The sequence below is a fragment of the Heptranchias perlo genome, chromosome 1, assembly GCF_035084215.1.
Source record: "Heptranchias perlo isolate sHepPer1 chromosome 1, sHepPer1.hap1, whole genome shotgun sequence".
Taxonomy (NCBI): domain Eukaryota; kingdom Metazoa; phylum Chordata; class Chondrichthyes; order Hexanchiformes; family Hexanchidae; genus Heptranchias; species Heptranchias perlo.
In genome coordinates, this window is record NC_090325.1 from 185,309,957 (window position 1) to 185,335,303 (window position 25,347).

At 44.0% G+C, this 25,347-nt stretch overlaps 1 protein-coding gene across 5 annotated transcripts in view; it reads left to right on the plus strand.

The window, feature by feature from the left end:
• The window catches only part of LOC137329207 (PH and SEC7 domain-containing protein 3-like), a 333,226-nt gene extending 309,053 nt beyond the window's left edge, over window positions 1-24,173 (plus strand). For all 5 annotated transcript variants that reach the window (XM_067994400.1, XM_067994402.1, XM_067994403.1 and 2 more), the window contains 4 exons: window positions 866-1,023; window positions 2,358-2,502; window positions 8,607-8,750; window positions 22,052-24,173. In XM_067994400.1, coding sequence (XP_067850501.1) covers window positions 866-1,023; window positions 2,358-2,502; window positions 8,607-8,750; window positions 22,052-22,264 — 660 coding nt within the window. In that variant the 3' untranslated portion in view covers window positions 22,265-24,173. The remainder of the gene's footprint in view (window positions 1-865; window positions 1,024-2,357; window positions 2,503-8,606; window positions 8,751-22,051) is intronic.
• Window positions 24,174-25,347: the final 1,174 nt, after the last annotated feature.

Here is a 25,347-nt window from a genome sequence, read left to right on the forward strand (position 1 = left end):
ATGGTTTTAACCTGCAGTAACTGTATAAATGCTACTATCCAACTAGCCTATATCTCTTACAACACTACTTGTGATCCAAAATAATTGAATTAACCATGTTTGAAATTCCCTGTACTCTTAAGAGTATTAGAATTTAACAGTCTAATTAGCAGGGCTGGAGAGTGACCTGGTTAAATAAAGATAAACCTTTATAAAATACTAATTAGGCCCCAGCTGGAGTATTGTGGCCAATTCTGGGCACCACTCTTTAGGAAGGATGTCAAGGCATTGGAGAGGGTGCAGAGGAGATCTACTAGAATGGCACCAGGGATGTGGGACTTCAGTTAAGTGGAGTGACTAGAGAAGCTAGGATTGTTTGTCTTAGAACAAAGAAGGTTAAGGGGAGATTTGATAGAGGTGTTAAAAATCATAAAAGGTTTTGATAGAGTAAATAAGGTGAAACTGTTTCTAGTGGCAGAAGGGTCAGTAACCAAAGGACACAGATTTAAGGTAATTGGCAAAAAGAATCAGAAGCGACATGAGGGAAAAAAAATTTACGCAGCGAGTTGTTATGATCTGGAATGCATTGCCTCATAGGGCGGTGGAAGCAGATTCAATAATAACTTTCAGAAGGGAATTGGATAAATACTTGAAGGGGAAAAATTTTCAGGAGTATGAGGAAGGAGCAAAGGAGTGGGACTATTTGGATAGCCCTTTCAAAAAGCCAGCACAGGCACGATGGGACAAATGGCCTCCCTTTGTGCAGTATCGTTCAATGATTCTAGGGCTGCCCCCCCCCCCCCCCATTCCCTGGGTAGGGTTCTAAAACTGACATGTGCTAAATGACACACGGTGACTTCCCTGATGTTCTGTGTTTCCCCCATAGGATGAATACAAGCCAGAGAAACATCTATCTGAAGAGGATTTAAAAAATGCAGTCAGCATACATCACGCTCTGGCAATAAGAGCAACCGAGTATGAGAAGAAACCCAATGTCCTAAAGCTGAAAACTGCCGACTGGAGAGTCTTTCTTTTCCAAGCACAGTACGTGTTCTTTGTGACTTATTGAGGGGCGGGGGGGAAGGAGAGGGAAAGAGAGAGAGAGGGACACCCCCAGTTAGAAAAATATTATTGGATCTTGATTTTGAGGTGAGGCGCCTTTACTCTATGTGTGTGTGTGAGGAATTGAGATCATACACAACATCGCCTCCTTGTTAGAAACTGAGATTAAATATTTATCTTTTTCTTATGATTACCATGTTCCTTTAGGAGAGTTTCACTGAGACTTTCATTCTCCACCTACAGTTCCACCACCCCCCATCCCTCGCCTTAAATGCTCTCCCCTCTTTTCCAGGGAGTTGATGCCTCAGTCCTCAACCAGCCTTCCCTATCCTACTTTACCTCAGTAGTTGTTCTTCATGTGTAAGCCTACACAGTCAACCATGAAGTGCATCACAATTGAGACCAATTCTGACCCTTTAATGTCCACCCAGGTGCCCTGTCCTGAAGATGTCGTCAGGACAATGGCAGGGATGGAAAGCTATAGTTACATGGAGAGACTTGAGCAGAATATTTGAGCAGAGAATGCTAAAAGGAGATTTAGTAGAGGTTTTTGACATTATGAAGGGTTTTGACAGAGCGAATGGTGAGAGATGTTTGCTGTGGTTGGAAAGCTGATGATGAGGGACAGTCATCAATTTAAAATTGTCACCAACAGAGTGAGGAGAGAGGTTAGGAAAAATTTCTTTCTGCAGAGAATTGTTGGAGCATGGAAAGTTTTGCCACAAGGAATGGCTGAGGCAGAGACCATTGCATCTTTTAAGTGAAAGTTACATCAATAAGTTGAAGCAAAGTAAGATACAAGGAAGAGATCAGGACATTGGGGATAGCTTTGGATTGCTCCACTGAAGAGCCAGAACAGACTCGATGGGCTGAATGGCGGCCTCCTGTGCTGTAAAATTCTTTGGCTCTGTGGACAGTGATCAGGAACTGGAACATTGGCTGATTTTTTTTTCTCCTCCTTAACCCAGACGTAATGAGGCCAATTGTATAATGAGATTACCATTTGTGACCACTCTGAGGTATCCATTCCTACAGAACCCGAGTAAATCCCAAGATTCCTTTATTGTCAATGTCTTGTAATCACTCCCAGGTCCCACATAATTTGTTATACCAAGAGAAAAACCATACAACAATTAAGTTGCAAATAATTAACCAGCAAATGTGGGGGAGGGGAAGAGAGGGAAGCTGGCAGAAAATTTTAGAAAGACCTCACCAAGTTGTATACCAGTCAAGTTCTTAATCGTTTTCCAGCATCATGCATTCTCACCGGGGGCTTTTTTTATGCTGTAACAATCCTCGTGTTCATTAATTTACAGAAGCCCTGAAGAAATGGAGTCCTGGATAAATAAAATGAATCTTGTGGCGGCCATGTTTTCTGCCCCTCCATTTCCAGCTGCTATTGGTTCACAGAAGAGGTTCAGCCGCCCGCTTTTGCCAGCTACCACCACCAAGATGACACAGGTAAGAGTTCAGAGGGTATACCGGTCATTGTAAAACAACCTTTGATTCTGCCCCATCCATCTATGGAGAGCTCCGCTATTAATAAACCTTATCGATAAGGTGAAAGGTCACATCCTGTTGTACTTCAGATGGTTCTTTAATGTCTAACTGAGCAGTGCAGTCACAACTTCCTGTGCCACATAAGTAACTGAAAGTGTGGAAGGACTGTCTTCAACATTGTGATTACCAGCGGAAAGTGTTTTGAAGAGCATAGTCATGTCCACGATTACATCACCATATATGAAAACAGACACCAACGTGGATGCATTCGGATGTTAAAAGAACAGAAACAAAAAGGATCATCTATTTTCTCCCTACCCTCGAGGCACTGAGGCCAACTGTAGCTATCGTTACTCCTTCCTGAACCCCCCCCCCGCCCAAACCCCTTGCGAGATCAGATAACCCACCATGGAGCAGGGATCAAATCTGGAATCTTTATAATCTGTTCTGAGGATCAAGGGATATGGGGATTGGGCAGGAAAGTGGATTTGAGGTCAAAGATCAGCCATGATCTTATTGAATGGCGGAGCAGGCTCGAGGGGCCGTATGGCCTACTCCTGCTCCTATTTCTTATGTTCAGTTGGGTATAACGTCACACAGTTTACTTGCTCACTGAGACCATTTAGGAACGTTCTGTTCTGGTGCCAGCCTAACTACACAGCACTGCGGACTGCATTATCTTGTCCTTTGGATCAACTGCAAAGTTTGCATGCATATCGGGTTAGTTAGGGTTAGAGAGATGTTGGAGAATGATATGACCACCCAGATCCTGGTAAAATGCAAGCTTGGTTCCTAATAAGTTTCCTGGTGATTGAAAATGTGAGAATGCATCAGTGACAAGGCAAAGTCTTTCGGAGCTAATTTTAACCTAATCCGTACGGGGTAGAGGGGGGAGCAGATGGGACCTGATCGGCCGGCCATTCAACACACCGCTCGATTTTGAACTCAATGGAAAGTAAAATCGGGCAGGGTGTAAAACGGGCTGCCGATCTGTTCCGGGCAGTTTCTCACCAGACGCGTTAGGTTAATGTTAAGCAGAGTTGCCAGAGGTGATTATTTTCCTTTATTTTATGCTTCCCATATCTTCGCCCCCCCCCCCCCACTTCACATATTTCTTCTCTTCTGGTTGATCAGTTCACGTTGCAGATTTTGTTAAAATAAATTGTGTTTGACAGTGGGGCTTGGTCCTTAAATGCACTAAGGCAGGAGTTGGAAGGTCCAGCTTTGTGCCTGCAGTTTCCCAAGTTGAGAGTTTTGGGGCTTAGCCTTCCCATTGAGAAGTGATACCAGAGCTGACTGCTTCCCCACAAGAGAACAGGGTGGGAAAGTCAGTAGGTAGATTGCCTTGGGTCACTCATAGATTTTCCGGTGACCAGTTATACTGTGGCATTGCCAGACACCTGAGTACTGCCGGCTCGCTCTGGCAGTAGAGCAATACGCACGACTTGAAAGAGCTCACAAGGAGGACGTGTTACGGTTTGGGGTTTTACTTTTAATTTCTTCCAAAGTTCAGTGCCTCAGGCCCCTCCATAGGTGCATCCTTCCCCCCGGGAACCCAGGGGCGCGTGAGCCCCGCTCCCCGGGACCCACAATGTCCTGATCATGTATCACAATAAACTCTGCCATTTCTCTGAGCGAACCTGATCTTCAACTGTGACAGAAAAAAGACCCATACCATGATAAATCATATCAAAAATACTTAATTTTTATCACTGAGTGGCTGCAAAACTAATGAGGGGAGGATCCCCTCTGGCAGGTGAGTATTCAGGACTGATGCTGAGACATTATTGGGTTAGTGACTCTTTCTACTGATGAAACACAGTCATGTTCCTTCAAGCCTGTGTCCCCAACAACGTCATGATCACGTTTAGTGTTTAAGCAAAAATAAATCAGTCAAAATAAGTAATGCAAGAAAGAATAAATCAACTATAATTAATTCAGACTCTTTAATTTCTGAAACGGTCCTGTTTCGTGAGTTTCACCTTAATTTGCAAACAGGTCGTCATGGCAAATGTCAGATTTCAAAGCGACCAGAATGTGCTGCTTGGAGAGACACAAAAGAGTTCTACACAGTGTCAGGGAGCAGGCAGGCTCTTTATAGTGGTTCGAGCCTGTCTTTGTGTGGCAGGGACTGATGAGCTGAAGTTTATTCTAGTGTATAACCAATATGGGATTAACAAAGAGAAAGTGAGAATTGTCTGAAAGTGGAATAAAATCATTTCAACCTTGCTAAGCTATTCCAGTCACAAGGTCTCCCCTTTTCTCAATCATCCTTGATTAAATTCACTCATGCACCATTAACAGTCATTTTAGTTCAAATGTGTTGGGAATTGTGGTCACCCAAGTTAATCAGCACACTTGCTCCTTTCTCACATAGATTTTTTTTGAAGTAGAATTTTTTTTTAATAGTTTATACAAAACCCCTGCCCCCTGATCTGGACATTGTTTGGTGTTGCCCAGTTCCACGTGAACACTCACCTCCGGCCATAAGAAATAGGAGCATGAGTAGGCCCCTCGAGCCTGCTCCGCCATTCAACATGATCATGGCTGATCGTCTACCTCAACTCCACTTTCCCGCCCGATCCCCATATCCCTTGATTCCCAGAGTCCAATTATCGATTGATCTCAGTCTTAAATATACTCAACGACTGAGCATCCACAGCACTCTGGGGTAGAGAATTCCAAAGATTCACAACCCTCTGAGTGAAGAAATTTTTCCTCATCTCTGTCTTAAATGGCCGACCCCTTATTCTGAGACTGTGACCTCTAGTTCTAGACTCTCCAGCCAGCGGAAACAGCCTCTCAGCATCTAACCTGTCAAGCCCCCTAAAAATTTTATATGTTTTAATGAGATCACCTCTCATTCATCTAAACTTCGGAGAATATAGGTCCATTCTACTCAATCTCTCCTCATCTGGACAACCCTCTCATCCCAGGAATCAATCTAGTGAACCTTTGTTGTACCCTCTCTAAGGTAAGTATATCCTTCCTTAGGTAAGGAAACTAAAACTGTACAAAGTACTCCAGGTGTGGTCTCACCAGAGCCCTATATAATTGCAATAAGACCTCCTTACTTTTATACTCCAACCCCCTTGCAATAAAGGCTAACATACCATTTACTTCCTAGTTGCTGGCTGTACCTGCATGTTAACTTTCTGTGATTCATGTATAAGGAAATCCAAATCCCTCTGACTACCAACATTTCTTAGTCTCTCACCTTTTAAAGAATATTCTGCTTTTCTGTTCTTCCTACCAAGTGGATAATTTCACATTTCCCCACAATTTACTCCATCTGCCACCTTCTCGCCCATTCACTTAACCTTTCTATATCCCTTTGGAGCCTCTTTGCGTCCCCCTGACAGCTTACTTTCCCACCTCACTTTGTATTGTCAGCAAACTTGGATACATTACCCTAGGTCCCCTCATTTAAGTCGTTGATATAGATTGCTAACAGCTGAGGCCCAAGCACTGATCCACTGTACCCACCAGTTACAACCTGTCAACCCAAATATAACCTGTTTAATCCTACTCTCTATTTTCTGTCCGTTAACTAATCGTCAATCCATGCTAATATATTACCCCCAGTCCCATGAGCCCTAATCATTGCATGTGCCCCCCCCCCTCCTCCTCCTCCCATACCAGATTAGTCCTTGTTTCCTGCTTCCTGCTTTCTCCACTCCACCATTGGTAGCTACTGCTTCACCCAATCCTTAAGCCTCTCAGTTGGTGCCATCTAGAGCATTCTCTGCGGCACCAATGTGCCCTATGTCAGCCAACCTTATGACTTGTCAGCGTGAAACTAGCAATTAAATGCCGACTGATGTTGAATTCTGGGCGGTTTTTCTGGGAACTTCCATGGAGTTTCTCCCGATCGGCCGCCCGTAACTTCGGCAGAGGATCAGCACAAACCCTGTGTGTTTAGCATAACGTCCTCTATTTATAAGGTATCTTGGGTCTCTGCCGATCTTCCACTGCGTTGCGGTGGCCGAGGAAATTCCCAGCGTTTAATGCTGTGGATGTGTATCCGCTGGTCACTACGATGGGAACTGCCCAAACTGGACCCTTACAGCAGAGAGAAGATACTTTGATTCTATTATTCTGTGATGAGTTCAAACCAGGGCTGAAAGGATGTTGTAGTTCACTGTATCACCCAGTGTTCTTAAAACAGAAATTACCATTGGCGATAAGAGCAATAAATGCTTAACACATTTACATGACATTCCTTTGTGTTTTGTTTCACTGGTTCTAAAATAGTGTGCAAAAGCATGCCATACAAATACAATAAGTATTTATCTGCAAATTTTACATAGAATTTACAGCACAGAAACAGGCCATTCAGCCCAACTGGTCTATGCCGGTGTTTATACTCCACACGAGCCTCCTCCCACTCTATTTTATCTAACCCTATCAATATATTATTCTATTCCTTTCTCCTTCCTCTACTTACCTAGTTTCCCCTTAAATGCGTCTTTGCTATTTGCCTCAACCGCTCCATGTGGTAGCAAGTTCCACATTCTAAACACTCTCTGGGTAAAGACGTTTCTCCTGAATTCCTTATTGGATTTATTAGTATATCATCAACAATAGTTTCTAAGTTCTTATGTTTTAGGTTTTTTTTCACCTGTCCTTCTTTCCTGTGCCAACCCTCCTTTCTGTGGGAAACACGGGGCTATGTTTTCTTCCAGGCAGGATGCTGCAGGAAGCTGCACAGCTAACGGTATGCACTGGCACTCAATCCAAGCGCAGTATTTTCAGTTACTACTTCTTCCACCCACGATTTCCATTCGTGACAGTAATGCTGGCATTTTGTGCTATCCTGCTACTTAAGTGTTGACACAACTTGAGTTGTTGTCTGTTTCCGACCTGCCTCCATGCCTTTAACATGTGGCATTGCTATGGAAACATATCTGACATGTAGTAATGTGAGAATTTTTCCAGCATTGCATTACAAATTGCATGTACTGCGGAGATGCCACCAGCTGAAACGAAATGATAACGGAACTGATCTAATAATGAAACCACCATCTCTGCAGTAAAATCCTTGTCCTGACTTTCCATGTCCTGTTTTAATGCTGACATTAATTAGTTTGTGCCTTATCCTAGCACACAGCAGTGCCTGTCTCCAGCTCATGGGTAACGTGTGGAGAAGGTAACGAGCATTTTGTTTTAACATAATGAAGTACAAATGATAAGGGTGTGAAAACAGGGGTCCCTGAGTAGAAATGTAGAGGACTGCACAGAGAAGCACATCTACTGTCTGGTCTCCAGAATGTGGGGCACAGGGAATGGGGCACAGGTAAGCGAGCAGTGGTAGTAAGTGTGCGCCAACCTTGGCCAGAGTTGCCTGCAGGACTTTTTAATACCTGGTTAACCAGCACTGCTAGAACTTGTGACATTGCCTTCTCGAGGTTCAGATAAATTGTGAAACTTCTTGCAGGAAGTTGAAGTTTATAAGCAGGACGTCACTGGAAGTAAGAAGTCAAGCCCTTCAAACATCAAGCTGTCATTTTAAACTGACTTCAACTCCTTTCATAAAATCATAGCATCTTACAGCACAGAAAGAGGCCGTTTGGCCCGTTGTTTCTATGCCGGATCTTTGAAAGAGCTATCCAATCAGCCCCACTCCCCTGCTCTTTCCCCATAGCCCTGCAATTTTCTCCCCTTCATATTGACTTGTTTCCTTCCCCTCCTTGACCCCCATCCCAAAAAAAATCACTTTCCTCAAGGTAAAGAATTGAATATGAACACTCTACCCCACCCATTAAGAAAATCTTGTTGCTTCAAATTTTGCATCACTTAAAACCCTCAGTCTGCTTGGAACTGAAGGTCACCTCAACACATATGTGGTTCTGTTTCACTTTACTCGGATGTGGTGGTTCAAGTGAAGAATTGAAAGGGCTCTGCCAAGGTTGTATCAATCCTCTCAGTGCTTAACGTTGTCAAACACTGAGAGATCTTTAACTGCTCATGGAGATACCATTTTAAAAACTGCTGTTGCTACAAACTCTGTGCTTGTTTTTATTTTAATTAGTTTTATAGATATATTTTAAACCACTCTGTTGCAGGAAGATCAGATGAAGTCACACGAGGCCAAGCTGAAACAGATTTCCACTGAACTGACTGAACATCGTTCCTACCCACCCGACAAGAAGGTCAAAGCCAAGGAGATCGATGAATACCGACTGAAGGAGCATTACCTGGAGTTCGAGGTAGGGCTTGGGGAAAAACTCCGGCACTCACCTCTCCACAGATAAACACGACTGAGTTTAGAAACACCAGAGGCAACAAATTAGAAAAGGAGCACCTTCAGTTTTGTGGCAGTATTTACATGTTGTGTTGACCAGAAATCCTCAGCAATGCAGCTTAGTAATTGTCATGGCTCCACCATTGGCGGCCGTGCCTTCAGCTGCCTAGGCCCTAAGCTCTGGAATTCCCTCCCTAAACCCCTCCGCCTCTCTCTCCTCCTTTAAGACACCCCTTAAAACTTACCTCTTTGACCTAGCTTTTCGTCACCTGTCCTAATTACCTCCATACGTGGCTCGGTATCAAATTTTGTTTGATAATCGATGGGCTGAATTGCCTACTCCTGTTTCTATGTTCATGTGAAGCACCTTGGGATGTTTTACTACGTTAAAGGCGCTATATAAATGCAAGTTGTTGTGGTTGTTGTCCTGGCATTCCCCTTCAAGCTAGTTTGAATGCATTTCGTAAATGTGACTTACCGACTTGTTCTCGATTATGTTAGCACTCCTCCTTGCCACAGTTCTCATTGTTAGATAATTACATGAGAACACGCGCCATTTGTTGTGCCAATTTGCTCGCTCTGGTGTTAATGCAGTGCGTGATTTTGAATGGATAAGATGTTCAAGAATCTCTTTTTTGTGTGCATGAAGAGGATAGGCACTCTGTGCAAGGTACTTTCAATGTCAAATTATCACCTCGTTCAGCTACTTTCATTGTAGGTGCCTCCTGTCCTTCCCTAAGAAAAGTGAATTAAATAAACTGATTGTATACATCTCCTTTCGGAGAGGGTGATATTGCTGTTGTTACCACGTCACAACCAGCTCTTTTTTCTGCTGCCAATTTTCTTTGCTCTTCTCATGAAGGTGCTGAATCATTAGAACAAATCTATTGATATATTAAAAAATCTTGAGCCCACATGCACTTCCTGACAACTTTTTTTCCCATTCCAAGCTCCAGTGTCCACATTTATTATGGAAACTGCTCTTGTCGCACCCTCCCCCAGTGGAATTGCTGCAGTGCTGCTATTGGAGGGATGGTGCAATTACAGCATGCCAAGTTTACATAGGCAGTGTCCATTCTAAATGTGGACATAAGGGGGGTGATTTTTGGAGGCAGTTGGGGCGGGGCTGGGTGGGGGGGGGGGGGGCTCGGAAAATTGCGGAAATCCCGTTCAGGGTCGGAAGCCGGCTCCAGCTCACCGATTTCCGAGTTTCCCAAGGACCCACCTGTGTGCGCGCGGGCAACCCGAAAACTGAAGTCCTGCTGGCAATTAAAGCTGGCGGGATGACAGTTAAAGAGCCAAATGTACCTCATTGAGGTACGTAAGGCACTTTACCTGTGACAGATGAAATAATTCTAATGATTTTTAACTTACCCAGGCGGCTTGCCCACCGCTTCTGATTCACGCCTGTCTCCCGCTCCGATGTTACCCTCTTCACCCCCCCAATGTCCCCCTCTTCACCACCCCCCCCCCCTCCCCCCGGTCTTCTAGTCCTGTGCCGGATAACATCTCGCACCCTCTCTTTCTCACGCCCCCCCCACCCTTGCGTTGTAGCTCCTGACGGCAGCCAGCCTGTCAATCAGGTAGCTGCCTGGCACGAATCCCGGAGAGGACGTTAATCATCATCAATCAACATGCGATCGCCTCGGAAACGGTAAGTTTTGTTCATGCGGGTTTGCCACGCGCACCTTCACCCCTGCCCCCGCCCCCGCTGCCAACCCGCCACCATCGTAAAATTGAGCCCAAGAACTTTGAAAGAAAGTATGTAAATAAGGACAGAATGTATGACTTTAAAATGGGAAATAAATTCCATCTGCACACCCTGGGCCAATTATCTCCCACCTTCTAACCCCATTTCACCTGAACACTATACTTCCCGTGAGCAGCATCATGGGAGATGGAGTGGTAAGTAATATCTATGCCGTGAAAGTGATATTTTCTAATTGTAGCTCATCGCTCTAATAGCTGAAATCCCTCCATTATAGAATCTGGCCTCTTTCTGAACGTCCCTAATCTTTCTGCTTCTACTGTCCAAAATTGTTCTAAACAGTCGTCATTCTTGGAATAAAGAGAAGCTCTTCCAAATATCATCTGCTTTAAATGTGCTTTTCACTCATTTAAATTCAAGTCCTCTCCTCCTGATTTCCTTCCCTAGTTTGAGGCAATGCTCAAGTGTTTACCTATCCATTTAATATTTTGTATATCTCATACATCACCATGACCTCCTTCTTTCCAGACTAATATTGTAGGGAATTCCACTGTACCTGTCTAGGAGACCCTCAAAGAAAAATAAAGCAAAGGAAGTTGGTCAGGCTGGAATACTATCCACAGATATCAGGCACCTCTAGTACTTCATTCAAGTTACCAATACTGGTGCGTGAGCCCATGTAGTGAGTGTTAGTAGCCTGCTCCACCATCTAGGACATCACAGCCGACTTCTGCACGTGGCCTTTCAAGTAGCAGTTACTGGATGGTCATATCCTCCATGTCCTGTCTCCTAGCCAGAAAGGCCCTGCTTCTTTGACTTATGTGAAGTCCATTTTTGGCTGCCTTTACGGTCAGTGAGGGCCAACAGCCATCCTACTACTGGATGGAATCCCAGTGCTCGTCACAAGCCCCAAAGGGTTAGCGTCATTTAGATGTCTATGAGATGCCTGTGGATTCTTAAAAAAAAAATAGAAATGTATCCTCTTAGGGAGGGACTATATTTAATCATATGGTGTTTCACACCTACTGGAAAACCATTCCTTGCATCTCCCCCATATTGCTTTTCCCTTTAACAGTTGTGGTTCTTCACTTAATCCTTTCACTGTGCCCTGAAGTTGTGACGTTATTTCATACAGCCAGAGTCCACTTTCCATAGCTGTAGTGTCATTGTGGTAAGGAGACTGGAAACAGTGAGACTATTACTTTGGGCTCAATTTTAACTCCCAGCCAGCTTTGGGTGAGTGCAAAGCGTTCTGGCAGGCCCAGATTTCAGGCCGGGGCTATTTCGACTCCTGGGCCTCCTCTGCATGCCATCAGTTCAGCTGCCTACCCGAAACAGGTGGAGCGAGGAATTTGGCTGGTGGGCGGGGGAGCGGAAATTTAGGCGGTCAGAGACCACCAGCTGGCACTAAAGGAAGGCTCACCGGCAAACAGATGTCACGGGGAGGGGGTTTCAAGAGCGTCTCATGGGAGAGGAAAGGAGGAGGAGTCCGGGGCAGTGGAAGCTATGACTTTCCTTGTGGGTCCTGAAGGAGCACTCTTGCTCTTCCAGGCCCACGAAAGAAAGATTTTGACTTACCTCTTCGACCTTCTGACAGCTGCTGGCCACTGCCTTCCCTGTCAGGAAAGTGGTGGCAGCTTCCCCACCTCAGGCCCGAGTTAAAATCCAATCGGGGACCCATGTTGTAATAGGTCCCCAATTAGCATAAACTTATGAGGCTCCCACCTGTTTCTGCCGGCCACCTCAGCCACCGAGCTGCAGCGAGCAGTTAAAATGGTGGCCAGCAGGATTCCAGAGGTAATGAGGCGAAGGCTGAACACTGCATTTTAATGGCCGCACCCCCCCCCCCCCCCCCCCCCGTCCCATTCCCACCGGACGAAGTGGGATAAAATTCGCCTCCTTTATTCTTGACACAGCTTTGCATACTGATGGAGGTAAACAAAACTCCATGTATTTAACTAGTGACACACAGCAACACTCACTGGGAATCAGAAAGACCTGTCGGCTTTGCTGAGACCTGGTAGTTCTAAATGTTAAGCCATTCGTGATGCTGGAACAAAGCAAGGATGTTGTTTTTATCTTTAAACCACTTTCAATAGGTCCTTTATAAAGCCACTATCCTTTAACCATCAGTTTTGTTTTCCATAGTCCACAAGATGATATAATAGTTCCGCTCTCATACCATCATAGGAGACTATGATGGTATGAGAGCGGAATTGATTAAAGTGGACTGGGAAAATAGATTAAAGGGTAAGACGGTACATGAGCAGTGGTGTTCATTTAGGGAGTTATTTTACAACTTTCAAAATAAATATATTCCACTGAGGAAAAAAGGGTGTAAAAGAAATAACAGCCATCCGTGGCTAAGTAAAGAAATCAAGGATAGTATCCGACTAAAAACAAGGACATATAAGGTAGCCAAACTTAGTGGGAGGATAGAAGATTGGGAATTCTTCAAAAGACAGCAAAAAGTAACTAAAGGATTGATTAAGAAAGGGAAGTTAGATTATGAAAAGAAATTAGCAAAAAATATAAAAACAGATAGCAAGAGTTTCAATAGTTATATAAAAAGAAAAAGGGTGGCTAAGGCAAACGTAGGTCCCTTAGAGGATGAGACCGGGAAATTAATGGTGGGAAACATGGAGATGGCAAAAATGCTGAACAAATATTTTGTTTCAGTCTTTACAGTAGAGGACATTAAGAATATCCCAACACTGGACAAACAGGGGACTCTCGGGGGGGAGGAGCTAAATACGATTAAAATCACTCAGGAGATGGTACTCAGTAAAATAATGGGACTCAAGGCGGATAAATCCCCTGGACCTGATGGCTTCCATCCTAGGGTCTTGAGGGAAGTGGCAGTAGGGATTGTGGATGCTTTGGTGATAGTTTTCCAAAATTCCCTGGACTCAGGAGAGGTCCCGGCAGATTGGAAAACTGCTAATGTAACACCGTTATTTAAAAAGGGTAGTAGGCAGAAGGCTGGAAATTATAGGCCAGTTAGCTTAACATCTGTGGTGGGTAAAATTTTGGAGTCTATTATTAAGGAGACAGTAACGGAACATTTAGATAAGCATAATTTAATAGGACAAAGTCAGCATGGCTTTATGAAGGGGAAGTCATGTCTGACAAATTTGCTTGAGTTCTTTGAGGATATAACGTATAGGGTGGATAAAGGGGAACCAGTGGACATAGTGTATTTAGACTTCCAGAAGGCATTCGACAAGGTGCCACATAAAAGATTATTACTTAAGATAAAAAATCACGGGATTGGGGGTAATATTCTGGCATGGGTGGAGGATTAGTTATCGAACAGGAAGCAGAGAGTTGGGATAAATGGTTCATTTTCGGACTGGCAACCAGTAACCAGTGGTGTTCCACAGGGGTCGGTGCTGGGTCCCCAACTCTTTACAATCTATATTAACGATTTGGAGGAGGGGACCGAGTGCAACATATCAAAATTTGCAGATGATACAAAGATGGGAGGGAAAGTAGAGAGTGAGGAGGACATAAAAAACCTGCAAGGGGATATAGACAGGCTGGGTGAGTGGGCGGAGATTTGGCAGATGCAATATAATATTGGAAAATGTGAGGTTATGCACTTTGGCAGGAAAAATCAGAGAGCAAGTTATTTTCTTAATGGCGAGAGACTGGAAAGTACTGCAGTACAAAGGGATCTGGGGGTCCTAGTGCAAGAAAATCAAAAAGTTGGTATGCAGGTGCAGCAGGTGATCAAGAAAGCCAACGGAATGTTGGCTTTTATTGCTAGGGGGATAGAATATAAAAACAGGGAGGTATTGCTGCAGTTATATAAGGTATTGGTGAGACCGCACCTGGAATACTGCATACAGTTTTGGTCTCCATACTTAAGAAAAGACATACTTGCTCTCGAGGCAGTACAAAGAAGGTTCACTCGGTTAATCCCGGGGATGAGGGGGCGGACATATGAGGAGAGGTTGAGTAGATTGGGACTCTACTCATTGGAGTTCAGAAGAATGAGAGGCGATCTTATTGAAACATATAAGATTGTGAAGGGTCTTGATCGGGTGGATGCGGTAAGGATATTCCCAAAGATGGGTGAAACTAGAACTAGGGGGCATAATCTTAGAATAAGGGGCTGCTCTTTCAAAACTGAGATGAGGAGAAACTTCTTCACTCAGAGGGTGGTAGGTCTGTGGAATTTGCTGCCCCAGGAAGCTGTGGAAGCTACATCATTAGATAAATTTAAAACAGAAATAGACAGTTTCCTAGAAGTAAAGGGAATTAGGGGTTATGGGGAGCGGGCAGGAAATTGGACATGAAGCTGAGTTCGGATCGGTCAATGCCCTGTGGGTGGCGGAGAGGGCCCAGGGGCTGTGTGGCCGGGTCCTGCTCCGACTTCTTGTGTTCTTTAGATTTGTGGTTGGGATCAGATCAGCCATGATCTTATTGAATGGCAGAGCAGGCTCGAGGGGCCGATTGGCCTACTCCTGCTCCAATTTCTTATGTTCTTATGTTCTTATGTTCTCCCCTCATGTTTCTCAGATTAGAATGGAGGTCTTGTTGGTATCTTATCATTATCTATTGTTGATTCCAGGTCAAATAATGTACACCTATTTCCTGTAGGAATTAATCATTGCTTTGTGTAATTTGAATGGAGCCTTTAAAGCCGAGAACCGATGTAGAACATGAGTTTGTAGTGTAGAATGTCAGGAGACAAACCATCCCAACATTTAGCTAAGGTTTTTACTTTGTTAGATGGTGTTAGTGTTGTTTGCCGTGAAAGGATTTCTTTCCCCTGTCCTGAAACCCGTGGAACCCGTGTGTTGGGAACTGGGACTTAGCTATTCTCCATCCCCACTTCTGGTTTGGGGGACGATGCAGATGAGTAAGTGGATGAGTGCAAATTTGTGATCTCTAGATTGGAACGATTGCCTTTGAGCGCTGAATTGTTGGCCAGATTGTTCCTCTCTGTTTCTCGTTACACCTGAATAACTTTACGTGGGATATGTATTCAGAGATGATGTTTTTGGCAAGGTACAACTGGCAGGCTGCTAAGGCGGAGAATGTAGTGAGGGAGTTCCAGAGGACAGGAACAAAAATAGCTGAAAGAGCAGAAACATTGGCCTGCAAGTTGCTGGAAGGCTGGTGTTTCTTCCATTAGAAATTAACTGTCAGTGACTATCTATTAAACAAGCAATTTATTTATTATTGAGCAAAGCAGCAAACACAACTGCAGCGTTTCCATACTTTGTAAGTCTGCCTTCAAGTTCTTGACACTACGCAGCAAGCTGTTTAGAGCAAACGAATTGGCCAAAAGTTGATGAGGAGCTGCAGTCTGCTCCCTACGGGTTAGTGTTTTTAGACTTCAGTTAGGACAGTTGCATTTTAGAAGCTCCATGGCAGAATTTGAAATTAAAACTGTGCTCAGTTCTGCCTCCTGCTCTTCTAATTAAACGTTAGCTTCAAAGGAAATGCCCCCTGCTTGCGATGTCAATTTCAGTAATAACATTGTGATTTTTCCAGTGCCTCTTTGGGCTTTAAGTAGAGAAAGAGATGTTTTAACACCCGTGCAATTTAAGCACAAAGAACTGAGCTCAGGCAGCATTGTATCGCAGCAATGAGAAATCCTCTTCGCTATTCTTTATGCAGCTTATTTAATTTGCTCCAAATCTGATGACCTTTCCGTAGAGTTGGGTTTGTGAAATGACGGGCAGGGTGAATTTATTCCCAATTCCGTCATCCGTCCATTCAAGTCAAGAAATAAAAATAACCAGGTGTTAGCCATTTGCCGTTTTTCGGTGATGCAGCAGATTGCTTTCCGTTAAAACGTTAGTTTATGTGAAAATCGAAAGCTTCATTTCAGAATAAAAATTATAAACGCAGTTCCTTGCAATTGAGATGATACAAAGTAACTGTCTTCAGTTCATTCAGCGACACTATTTACCCTGGAGCATCAGATTGTACAACAACTGCTTGCATTTGTATAGCACCTTTAACACAGTAAAACATCCCAAGGCGCTTCACAGGAGCGTAATCAGACAAAATTTGCCACTGAGCCACGTAAGGAGATATTAGGTCAGGTGGCCAAAAGCATGGTCAAAGAGGTAAGTTTTAAGGAGCATCTTAAAGGAGGAGAAAGAGGTAGAGAGGCAGAGAGGGAATTCCAGACCATAGGGCCTAGGCAGCTGAAGGCATGGCCGCCAATGGCGGAGCGATGATAATCGGGGATGCACAAGAGGCCGGAATTGATCGAGTTTAAAATTCCAGAATCGCCGAGGTGTATACAGCTAAGTCCTGGTGACACTCAGAGGCCAGAGTGAGAGGAGCTGGTTGATACTGGATAAGAATGTATTCTTCCTGGAATTTCAGTGGAAATGAGGAGATTGATCTGATTCCCACGAGGAAGCCAGCAAGTCCAGCAAACCTGTGGATTCCGTGCACAACACAAGACTTGAGATCATTTATGAGTGACTCGCATTCTGCAAAATTTCTTATTTCAAATTAATCAAGATTGCAGTAAAAAAGGGTGGTATTTTTGCTGTTTTCCTGCATAATGGAAGAATGAGTGGAATAGGACTATATAAATAGTCAGTAAGAATCGTGAATGACGCTATATAAATACAAGTCCTTTCCCTTTCCTTCCTTTAGATAAACCAATTACTCGGCATTTAAAATGTACTTGAAGTTCTAAGTATTGCACACCCAAGCTAGCTTGGACACGAGACTAAAGGAAACATTAAAATATAATAACACTGCTTATTCCTTACTCTCACGGCACTGAAAGTTAATTGATATACAGACTACTGAAGTCAGTTTTTCATCCGCCTTCATCTCGAGGGTGAGGCCACAGTACCTTTTCAATTTTCTTGCCTTGTCAAAACAAAAACAGCTTGACTTATTGCCTCTCTTTGCCCATTCTTTGGCTTGGATTGTTGATCTCAGAGGGAGAATACACAAGCTTCTTTGCAACTTAGGATACCTCATCTCCCAGCAGCCAAATGCGCTCCCCAGGGAACAAAGCATACTGCAGTGCATCTGTTTACATCAAAATCTAATGACTGTCCAGTCGGGACTTCCATGGGAGGGTTTATTCCACCATGTAATGACAGCCTGAAGTACAAACAGCAACATTAGTAATTATTGACATTCATTTAGCAACTCCTTATTTCAGTCCAACGGCAATTAAGTTATTGACTGATGAGCTTGATGAAGGAATTTGGTGCATGAGGTCCTTCAGTATCATTAAAAGTAGTGACACCATTTGTATTCAGTACGGCTGAGGAAACTCTGCACTGTATAAATTGGTTGTGGATTTAAAGAGATGGATAATCGCAGGATTAATGCATTTACTTACAGCAGTCGGTTAATACCGCCCATATTTCCTCATGCCGAGTCTTACTGATGAGAAAGGCTGAATGTAATGGTGATGTGGGGAGATTGTTTGTTTGAAGATTTCAACTCCTTTGGGTAGGAAACGCAATGCTTTATTAGTGTGGCAGTAACATCACAATCATTTTCTTTTAATAATTATTCCCTGGTGGCCCCTATTCTACAAAGAGTATTTGTAAGTGTCATTTACAGATGCGAACCCAATCCAAGCACGCTCTGCAGTTCTCAGTGTCCAGTTACACTGACTTTCTGATCACTATGCGACACTTTCTGCTGCGTTTGGGACATTTCTCATTATTCAGCTGTGTTTTCAACCCTTGTTCTATTCCACCACTGTTCTTATTGTATCAAATATGGAATGAAGACTTTGGAGTCGCTATCCTAGCTTCCCCAATCATTATGTGCTGGTTATTTTTCTGCCCACCTCTTCTGAAGCCATTTGCAGTTGTTGGGATCCAGTTATGCAAGTCCCTTCTCATCCCCTCCCCTGATATCAAACCTAAGTGGGTGTTCTTCGCATGTTGTGAGCCTTGAGGGCGAGTTATTTTTTATTCGTTCATGGGATGTGGGCGTCGCTGGCGAGGCCGTCATTTATTGCCCATCCCTAATTGCCCTTGAGAAGGTGGTGGTGAGCCGCCTTCTTTAACCGCTGCAGTCATGTGGTGAAGGTTCTCCCACAGTGCTGTTAGGAAGGCAGTTCCAGGATTTTGACCCAGCGATGATGAAGGAACGGCGATATATTTCCAAGTCGGGATGGTGTGTGACTTGGAGGGGAACGTGCAGGTGGTGGTGTTCCCATGTACCTGCTGCTCTTGTCCTTCTAGGTGGTAGAGGTCGCGGGTTTGGGAGGTGCTGTCGAAGAAGCCTTGGCGAGTTGTTGCAGTGCGTCCTGTGGATGGTACACACTGCAGCCACTGTGCGCCGGTGGTGAAGGGAGTGAATGTTTAGGGTGGTGGATGGGGTGCCAATCAAGCAGGCTGCTTTGTTCTGGATGTTGTCGAGCTTCTTGAGTGTTGTTGGAGCTGCACTCATCCAGGCAAGTGGAGAGTATTCCATCACACTCCTGACTTGTGCCTTGTAGATGGTGGAAAGGCTTTGGGGAGTCAGGAGATGAGTCACTCGCCGCAGAATACCCAGCCTCTGACCTGCTCTTGTAGCCACAGTATTTATATGGCTGATCCAGTTAAGTTTCTGGTCAATGGTGACCCCCAGGATGTTGATGGTGGGGGATTCGGCGATGGTAATGCCGTTGATTGTCATGGGGAGGTGGTTAGACTCTCTCTTGTTGGAGATGGTCATTGCCTGGCACTTGTCTGGCGCGAATGTTACTTGCCACTTATCAGCCCAAGCCTGGATGTTGTCCAGGTCTTTGCTGCATGCGGGCACGGGCTGCTTCATTATTTGTGTGTTGGCAGCCTATTGAACCATGGGAGGTATCACAGCAGAGCCTGATCTTCTCCTCACGTCATGTGCTCTCACATACACTTTGCGGTAGCATTGAACCCTGGCTGATTCTTCCTTACCAAGCACAGGGGTGCTGAGGCCAACTATCCAGCTGCCCTGGCTGAGATCAGCTAACCCGGGGATCTAACCTGGGCCCTACCCGGTTTGTATAGTTCCGTTCCACACAGGACAGTGCATTTGCTAACTGAGTCAGACCAGGTCATTGACAATTTAAAGAAGTTTTTCAGGCCCTTGCATGGCTTGTCCCCAAATTGCTTTGTGCCTCAACTCAACGACATGACACATGCCATTCCAAGATTATATGCAGGGAATATGCTGTGGAAACAGCAAAGGAGCTTGCTGTGATAATGGCAGCTGTGTTTCTAGTGCTGAGGCGTTCAGGAGAGCATTGATTTATATAGAGCGTTTCATGGCCTCGATGTCCCAAAGCATTTTACAGCCAATGAAGTACTTTTTGAAGTGTAGTCACTGTTGTAATGTAGGAAACATGGCAGCCAATCTGCACACAGCAAGGTCCCACAAGCAGCAATGTGATAAATAACCAGATGATCTGTTTTAGTGATGTTGGTTGAGGAATAAATATTGGCCAGGACACCGGGGAGAACTCTCCTGCATTCGACATATTTTAGAACTGGATTTTGGCTAAATTTAGAACTAAGTTCAGACAATGTCCCGTAGGTGAGAGAGAGGGCGGTGCAATGACCTTTCACCTCTGGGACTTGGGTTCAACTGCAGCCCAGGCTGATGGCATGAAAGTTTTCACTTTCTGCTGGCTGTAAATCTCTTACACCAGGTACATTTGGGCAGTCTCAATCCAGTTACTAAATCCAGCACAGAACTGCCATTAAATCAGAGATGGATGCTATGGGAGTTGGAAAAACCTTACGCTGGTGCAGTCCTGACCTGGCCTGGGGGTGACCACTGGCACTGGGTGTCGTAAATGTAAAATGTCTTTCCTTGTTATTCACAAAAAGGTGTAATGTAATACACACACTTACATACTTTGTCCCATCTGCACCTAATACTGAATAAAATAATGTCCACTCCATGTTATAAACCCCAACCCGTATCAAGATTGGCTTTGAAGTCTGTTTTGGCTTAGAAAAATGCTGATAAACATAACCCTTGGTTTTTGGGCCTATTTTTCAGTGGGTGTTTAGGTAAAAAAATTACAGCAGTGTCATTGGGGTTTGACAAACAAGACTGTGGGGCTATTTTCAATCAGCGCCTAAACTGAGGGTGAAGTTGACAGAGCATCTGCTCTGCCCATCTGTTCGTGCTGGCTTGAGGCCCCAGCCATTTTGAGGCCCGGGCCTCATTAGCAAAACTGCTGGCAAGCTGCAGGCGCCTAACAGCCCACAGCGGCTCACTGATCCTAGGAGGACGGGAAATTGGCTGGCTTCCATGCTGAGCAGGCCGACAGGTCAATTCTGGGAGGGCCTCCCAACGAGCTGGAGTTTTTTTGGGGGTGCAAGAGGATTGGACCCACCAAAAACCAAAATGTAAAGCTTCCTGGGCTGTTTTTTTGAGCGACCTCCAACGGTCCCTTTAAGGTTAGGCCCCGCAATGGCTGGTACCTGAAAATTGCAATCGGGGTCCTACAACCCTAGTTTGCACATTTAGGCAGCCTCCCTCCCGCTGCTGGTCGGCAGGCTGCTCGATCTGCCTGTAAGTTGCATCAGGCAGGTCTTGGGCAGCCACTGGATGGCTGAGTTGCCCCCTTCCCCGACTTTCAATCGCCGTCTGCCTGTTTTTCAGGCAGTTGAATATCACCCCTTATGGCTGCAAAGGACCTGAACGCAGGCACTTTATTAGACAACCACAGTAAAAAAGATGGCCATCAACTGTAACTCAGTGCACAATACAGCAGATGGCTTTGCACTTGTTAAGTGGCTGATATCTTTCTTGGGAAGGGTGGGATTATACAACGGGTTAAGTATGTATTTGAGATCCATTTTCTGATTTGACATCCTGACACTCCATTTATGGCTATCCTAAAATTTCCTCTAATCAAGATGAAGGTGGGGCAGTGGAACATTTCCTTGGGTTTTTCCTTCATCCATTGTCGGTGTCAAATATCCCCAAATCGATCATAGTCCGGGTCAGGTGCAGGTCAGAGCACTGATCAGTGTGCCCACAGGAAAACTTAGAAAACAATTCTTTGCTGCGTGAGAGTTGGGTGCTTCCACATAAGGCATTTAATGGCCATTGGAATGAAGACAGTTCAATGAGCCCAGGCGAGCGTTCAGTCAGGCCTCAAAAATTAAACTATCATGTTATCTCTTCTACAAAACAAAATCAGATCTTGGTTACCAGGGAAAAAATTAACTTGCACTCAAAGGGATAAAATACCCATTTTCTATGTCCCTCTAAAAATTGGCAGTTGGGGTATCCAGAGTTATAATAAGTGTAACTTTAAAAAATTTCTTTATAACTGATCATGTCTTCAGTGGTGAGACAAGACGTGATCAGATCTATTTAGTGGTAGCTGTTACTACTCTTTGGTGATCTAGTGCGGATGGAGGGGGGAGAAAAGAGAGCAGTGGTTGGTATATATCTGATTCATTGAGGGATAAAAGCATCTGTGCTCTCTGCTGGCCCTATGGAAGCTTAAGCCTGTGGTATAACGATTGATCTTTGGCCTCATGGATGCATCCTACTCTGTTGAAGGTGCGGTGTTCTATTCTTGCACTGAGCTGTTACCATGCTGACTTCCGTTACAGAAAACCCGATACGAGACTTACGTTAAGCTGCTGAAGGAAGGCGGGCAGGAGATACTCAGCAGTATGGAGAACGACGGCAATGGGATGAAAAAGTCGCACTCCAGCCCATCGCTGAACCAAGAGGCGTATCCTGTAAATGCTAAAATCAAACGCAATGTCTCTGAAAGAAAAGACTACAGGCCGGATTCAGCCAACAACAAGCAGAAGACTTAATTCCAGAGCAGGAAGACAGCTCCCAGCCCTCAGCCACCAAAACATAACCAAGTGACGCAATCTGTGACTTGTATATTTTTGTGTAAAATATTATTTAGATGTCAACTTTTGGTAACAAAAATTGTGAGAACATGACTGATATGGTAGTCCTTAATTTGCAGACACTCCTGTAGCTTTTATATATTTTTTGGTTGTTTGGTTGTTGATGCAACTGTTTTGTAGATGGAATTTTTTTTTTAATATTGCCTTAAAGAGACAGACTCCTATTTGCTGGCCTGCTATTTTGAAAACCATGGAAGGTCAGGTTTACACAAGATGCCCTTTCAATGAATGCCAGCCTGCAAATGGATATATGTCATTTCATGAACTGAGAATTGTCATTGGCTGCATTTCTGTGTATACGTGTGTATGAAATAAGGAGCAAGATGGTTACTGACCTTTGCCATCCGTTTCTCATTTTTTAATTGTTTAAGTTATTTAAAACCAAACACTCACAAAGAAAGTGGAGTCTAGTGAAATGAATGTTTCTGTGGATGTGTTTTTTTTAAAAGAAACAATGCTTTGTACAGTATGGCTTACTGGAGACCCAACAAAAAAGAAAACTCTTTGAAGAGCTATTGGGCTGAATGCTTGGTTGTTCTTTATTGCGCTAGTTGCAGTCAAACCTATCAGCAAATAGTTCTTTTAACTGTCTCTTCATCTCCCGCCCCCCCCACCCCCCTTTAGTCAACCTCCTCATTAGATTATTTGGTGCAGTCCATTTCAGTACTTCCCATGAACAGATACATCTGTGGGTGACCTACCCTCTAAGGTGACTCCGTCGCGATCTCTCACTCTCCTGCGTGCCAGTAACTCAGCAGTAGTGATAGTTTTGCGTTTAAACCGCCTCGTGCTAGTTGCCCAATCTCCTTGCACACCCCACCCCATGTCTGTAGCTGTTACTGAGCCATAAAGCTGTAGTCTGTAGAGTGTTGGAAGGAAAATATTTCAAAACATTTTTTATTTTGAAATGATCACGTGGCTCCATTTTAAGCTTACTGTAAATGCCAAACAACCTTGTTACCTGTATATGATGTTTCCTTTACAAGAATATAACAAATATATAGAAGGTACTATCTGAATTCTTTGATTGTATCTTTAAAGATTAGTATTTATAGTGCACTTTAAACAGAATACACACAGCTTGACCACCTGTTTTTATTATTTTTTTAAGAATGTGTGTTTGTCTTCCATTTTTTTTTGTATAATTCCAGGCACTTATACTTGGGCAAGTTCTGTCGTCTGTAAGACAAGTTAAAGACACAGTACTGTAGGAGAATTACAATTGATCCAATAAAACCTTTCTTTTGAAGCAGGAAATTGCATTTTGCCCTCCAGAACCACTGCTGTTATTGAATTTCTATTGCAATGAGGCTGTAATTTAACCCTCGCCATGCCAGTCAAGTAGGGAGTCTTGCACCTGAAGGAAGAGCTCAGAACGGTGCCTGATTGCTGATTCAATTTATCACATCAAGTGTGAAAAGCTCATCTCTTTTCTATAAAGAAATCACATCACCCTCGCCCTGCAGACTGAAACTCATACTTTCTGAATCTGTAGATAATGAAAGACTGTAATAAAGTTTATAGTGAAAAGTGGTATCTGCTAAGTAATGCATTTTTCAGGTGCAAATAAGTGTCTCTTTTCAGTGCCACTTGGTATTTCTCTTTGTGCTATTATGATATTTATTGACTTTGTTGCATCTCCACTCAGTTCTATAGCCCAGTGGATCTTTTTTCTTTGTCTGTATATAGTAGATTTAATGTACAAGAGCGTGCAGGAAGCCGCCTTTCTGCTGTACATGTCTCCTGTTTTGCATGCTGTCCTCTCCGAGACACAAGAGCTCACATCAATAAATTCTAATGGATGTTGTATTGATTCCTGACTCTTGTTTACAAGGTGGCTTACTTAAATCTTTCACTTGGTGCAGTGCTGTCAGATGCACTATTCCAACTGTAGAACAGAATGGGATTGGTGGAGGAAGAGGTGCAATATTATAAGCACAAGTGGACACCCGTGTCATGAAGGACACGTGGTTCTCTTCTGGCTCCTAAGTATGTATCCAGCCCACGGCCAAGGGATGAAAGTGTCCTCTATCTGCTGGAAGGGCACTGAGTAAAATGAATTCAGATGGTCTCGACTCTGGCATAGCCCCACAGCACAAAATTGCCTTCAGTAGGCCATTAAATTGAGAAAGGGCACAGGGATAGTTGGTGTGGATAGTACGTTGTGTTACTGTAAGGGCTGGATAAAGTCACACTGTTGGGGTACAGTAGAGTAGAGGAAACTCCATTCTGAAGCTGGTTTGCCTACAACTAACCTAGATGTGAATGTTGGGTGCGAAAAGTGAGTGTGTCTATTTTTTAGCACCTTGAACAGCAGAAAAATGTGTGAATTTGGAAATGGGATATTTCCTACCAAGAGTCAGTGGCTTTTGGGTTTGTTGTTTAGGCGTGTACAGTACAGCCTGCTTTGACATCCCAGTTAGAATGAAAAGACCCAGTTGGGTTTGACAAGTTCTGACGCCCCACAGATGGCTAATTTTTAATTTTGTTTATATTTTCCAAAAGTGCTTTTTTGTTCTCCCCCAGCAGTGGTTACCGGCTATCAGCACACAAATTCACCAGTATTGTGTTACTGGACTAGTAAATTGTGGCCAGGATGACTCATCCAGAGAATGAGAGTTCAAATCCCAACCATGGCAGTTTGAGCATTTGAATTCAGAATATCACTGGGCTACATCACTCAAGGGCAGATCAATTTTTTAAACAAGTCAAATTCTCTAGTCAGACTCTCCTGTGGAAACCTTTTTGTTTTATGTGCTAATAGTGAAAGGTAATTAACTGCAAGTGCTTAGTTTACAGTCTCTGTGCATTCCCAACACTCTGGAAAGCTAATTTGTTGATGTACTAGAGCTTGGTCAGTGTGTAGTTTGCACTCGAAGCTGGTTTTGAGCAAGCTTAGACTTTTTTTAAAATCGCTTCCAAATGAAATATCCTCTGTAACCTAGCAACAGACCCCCTCCTGCTTGGATTCAGCCAGGCAA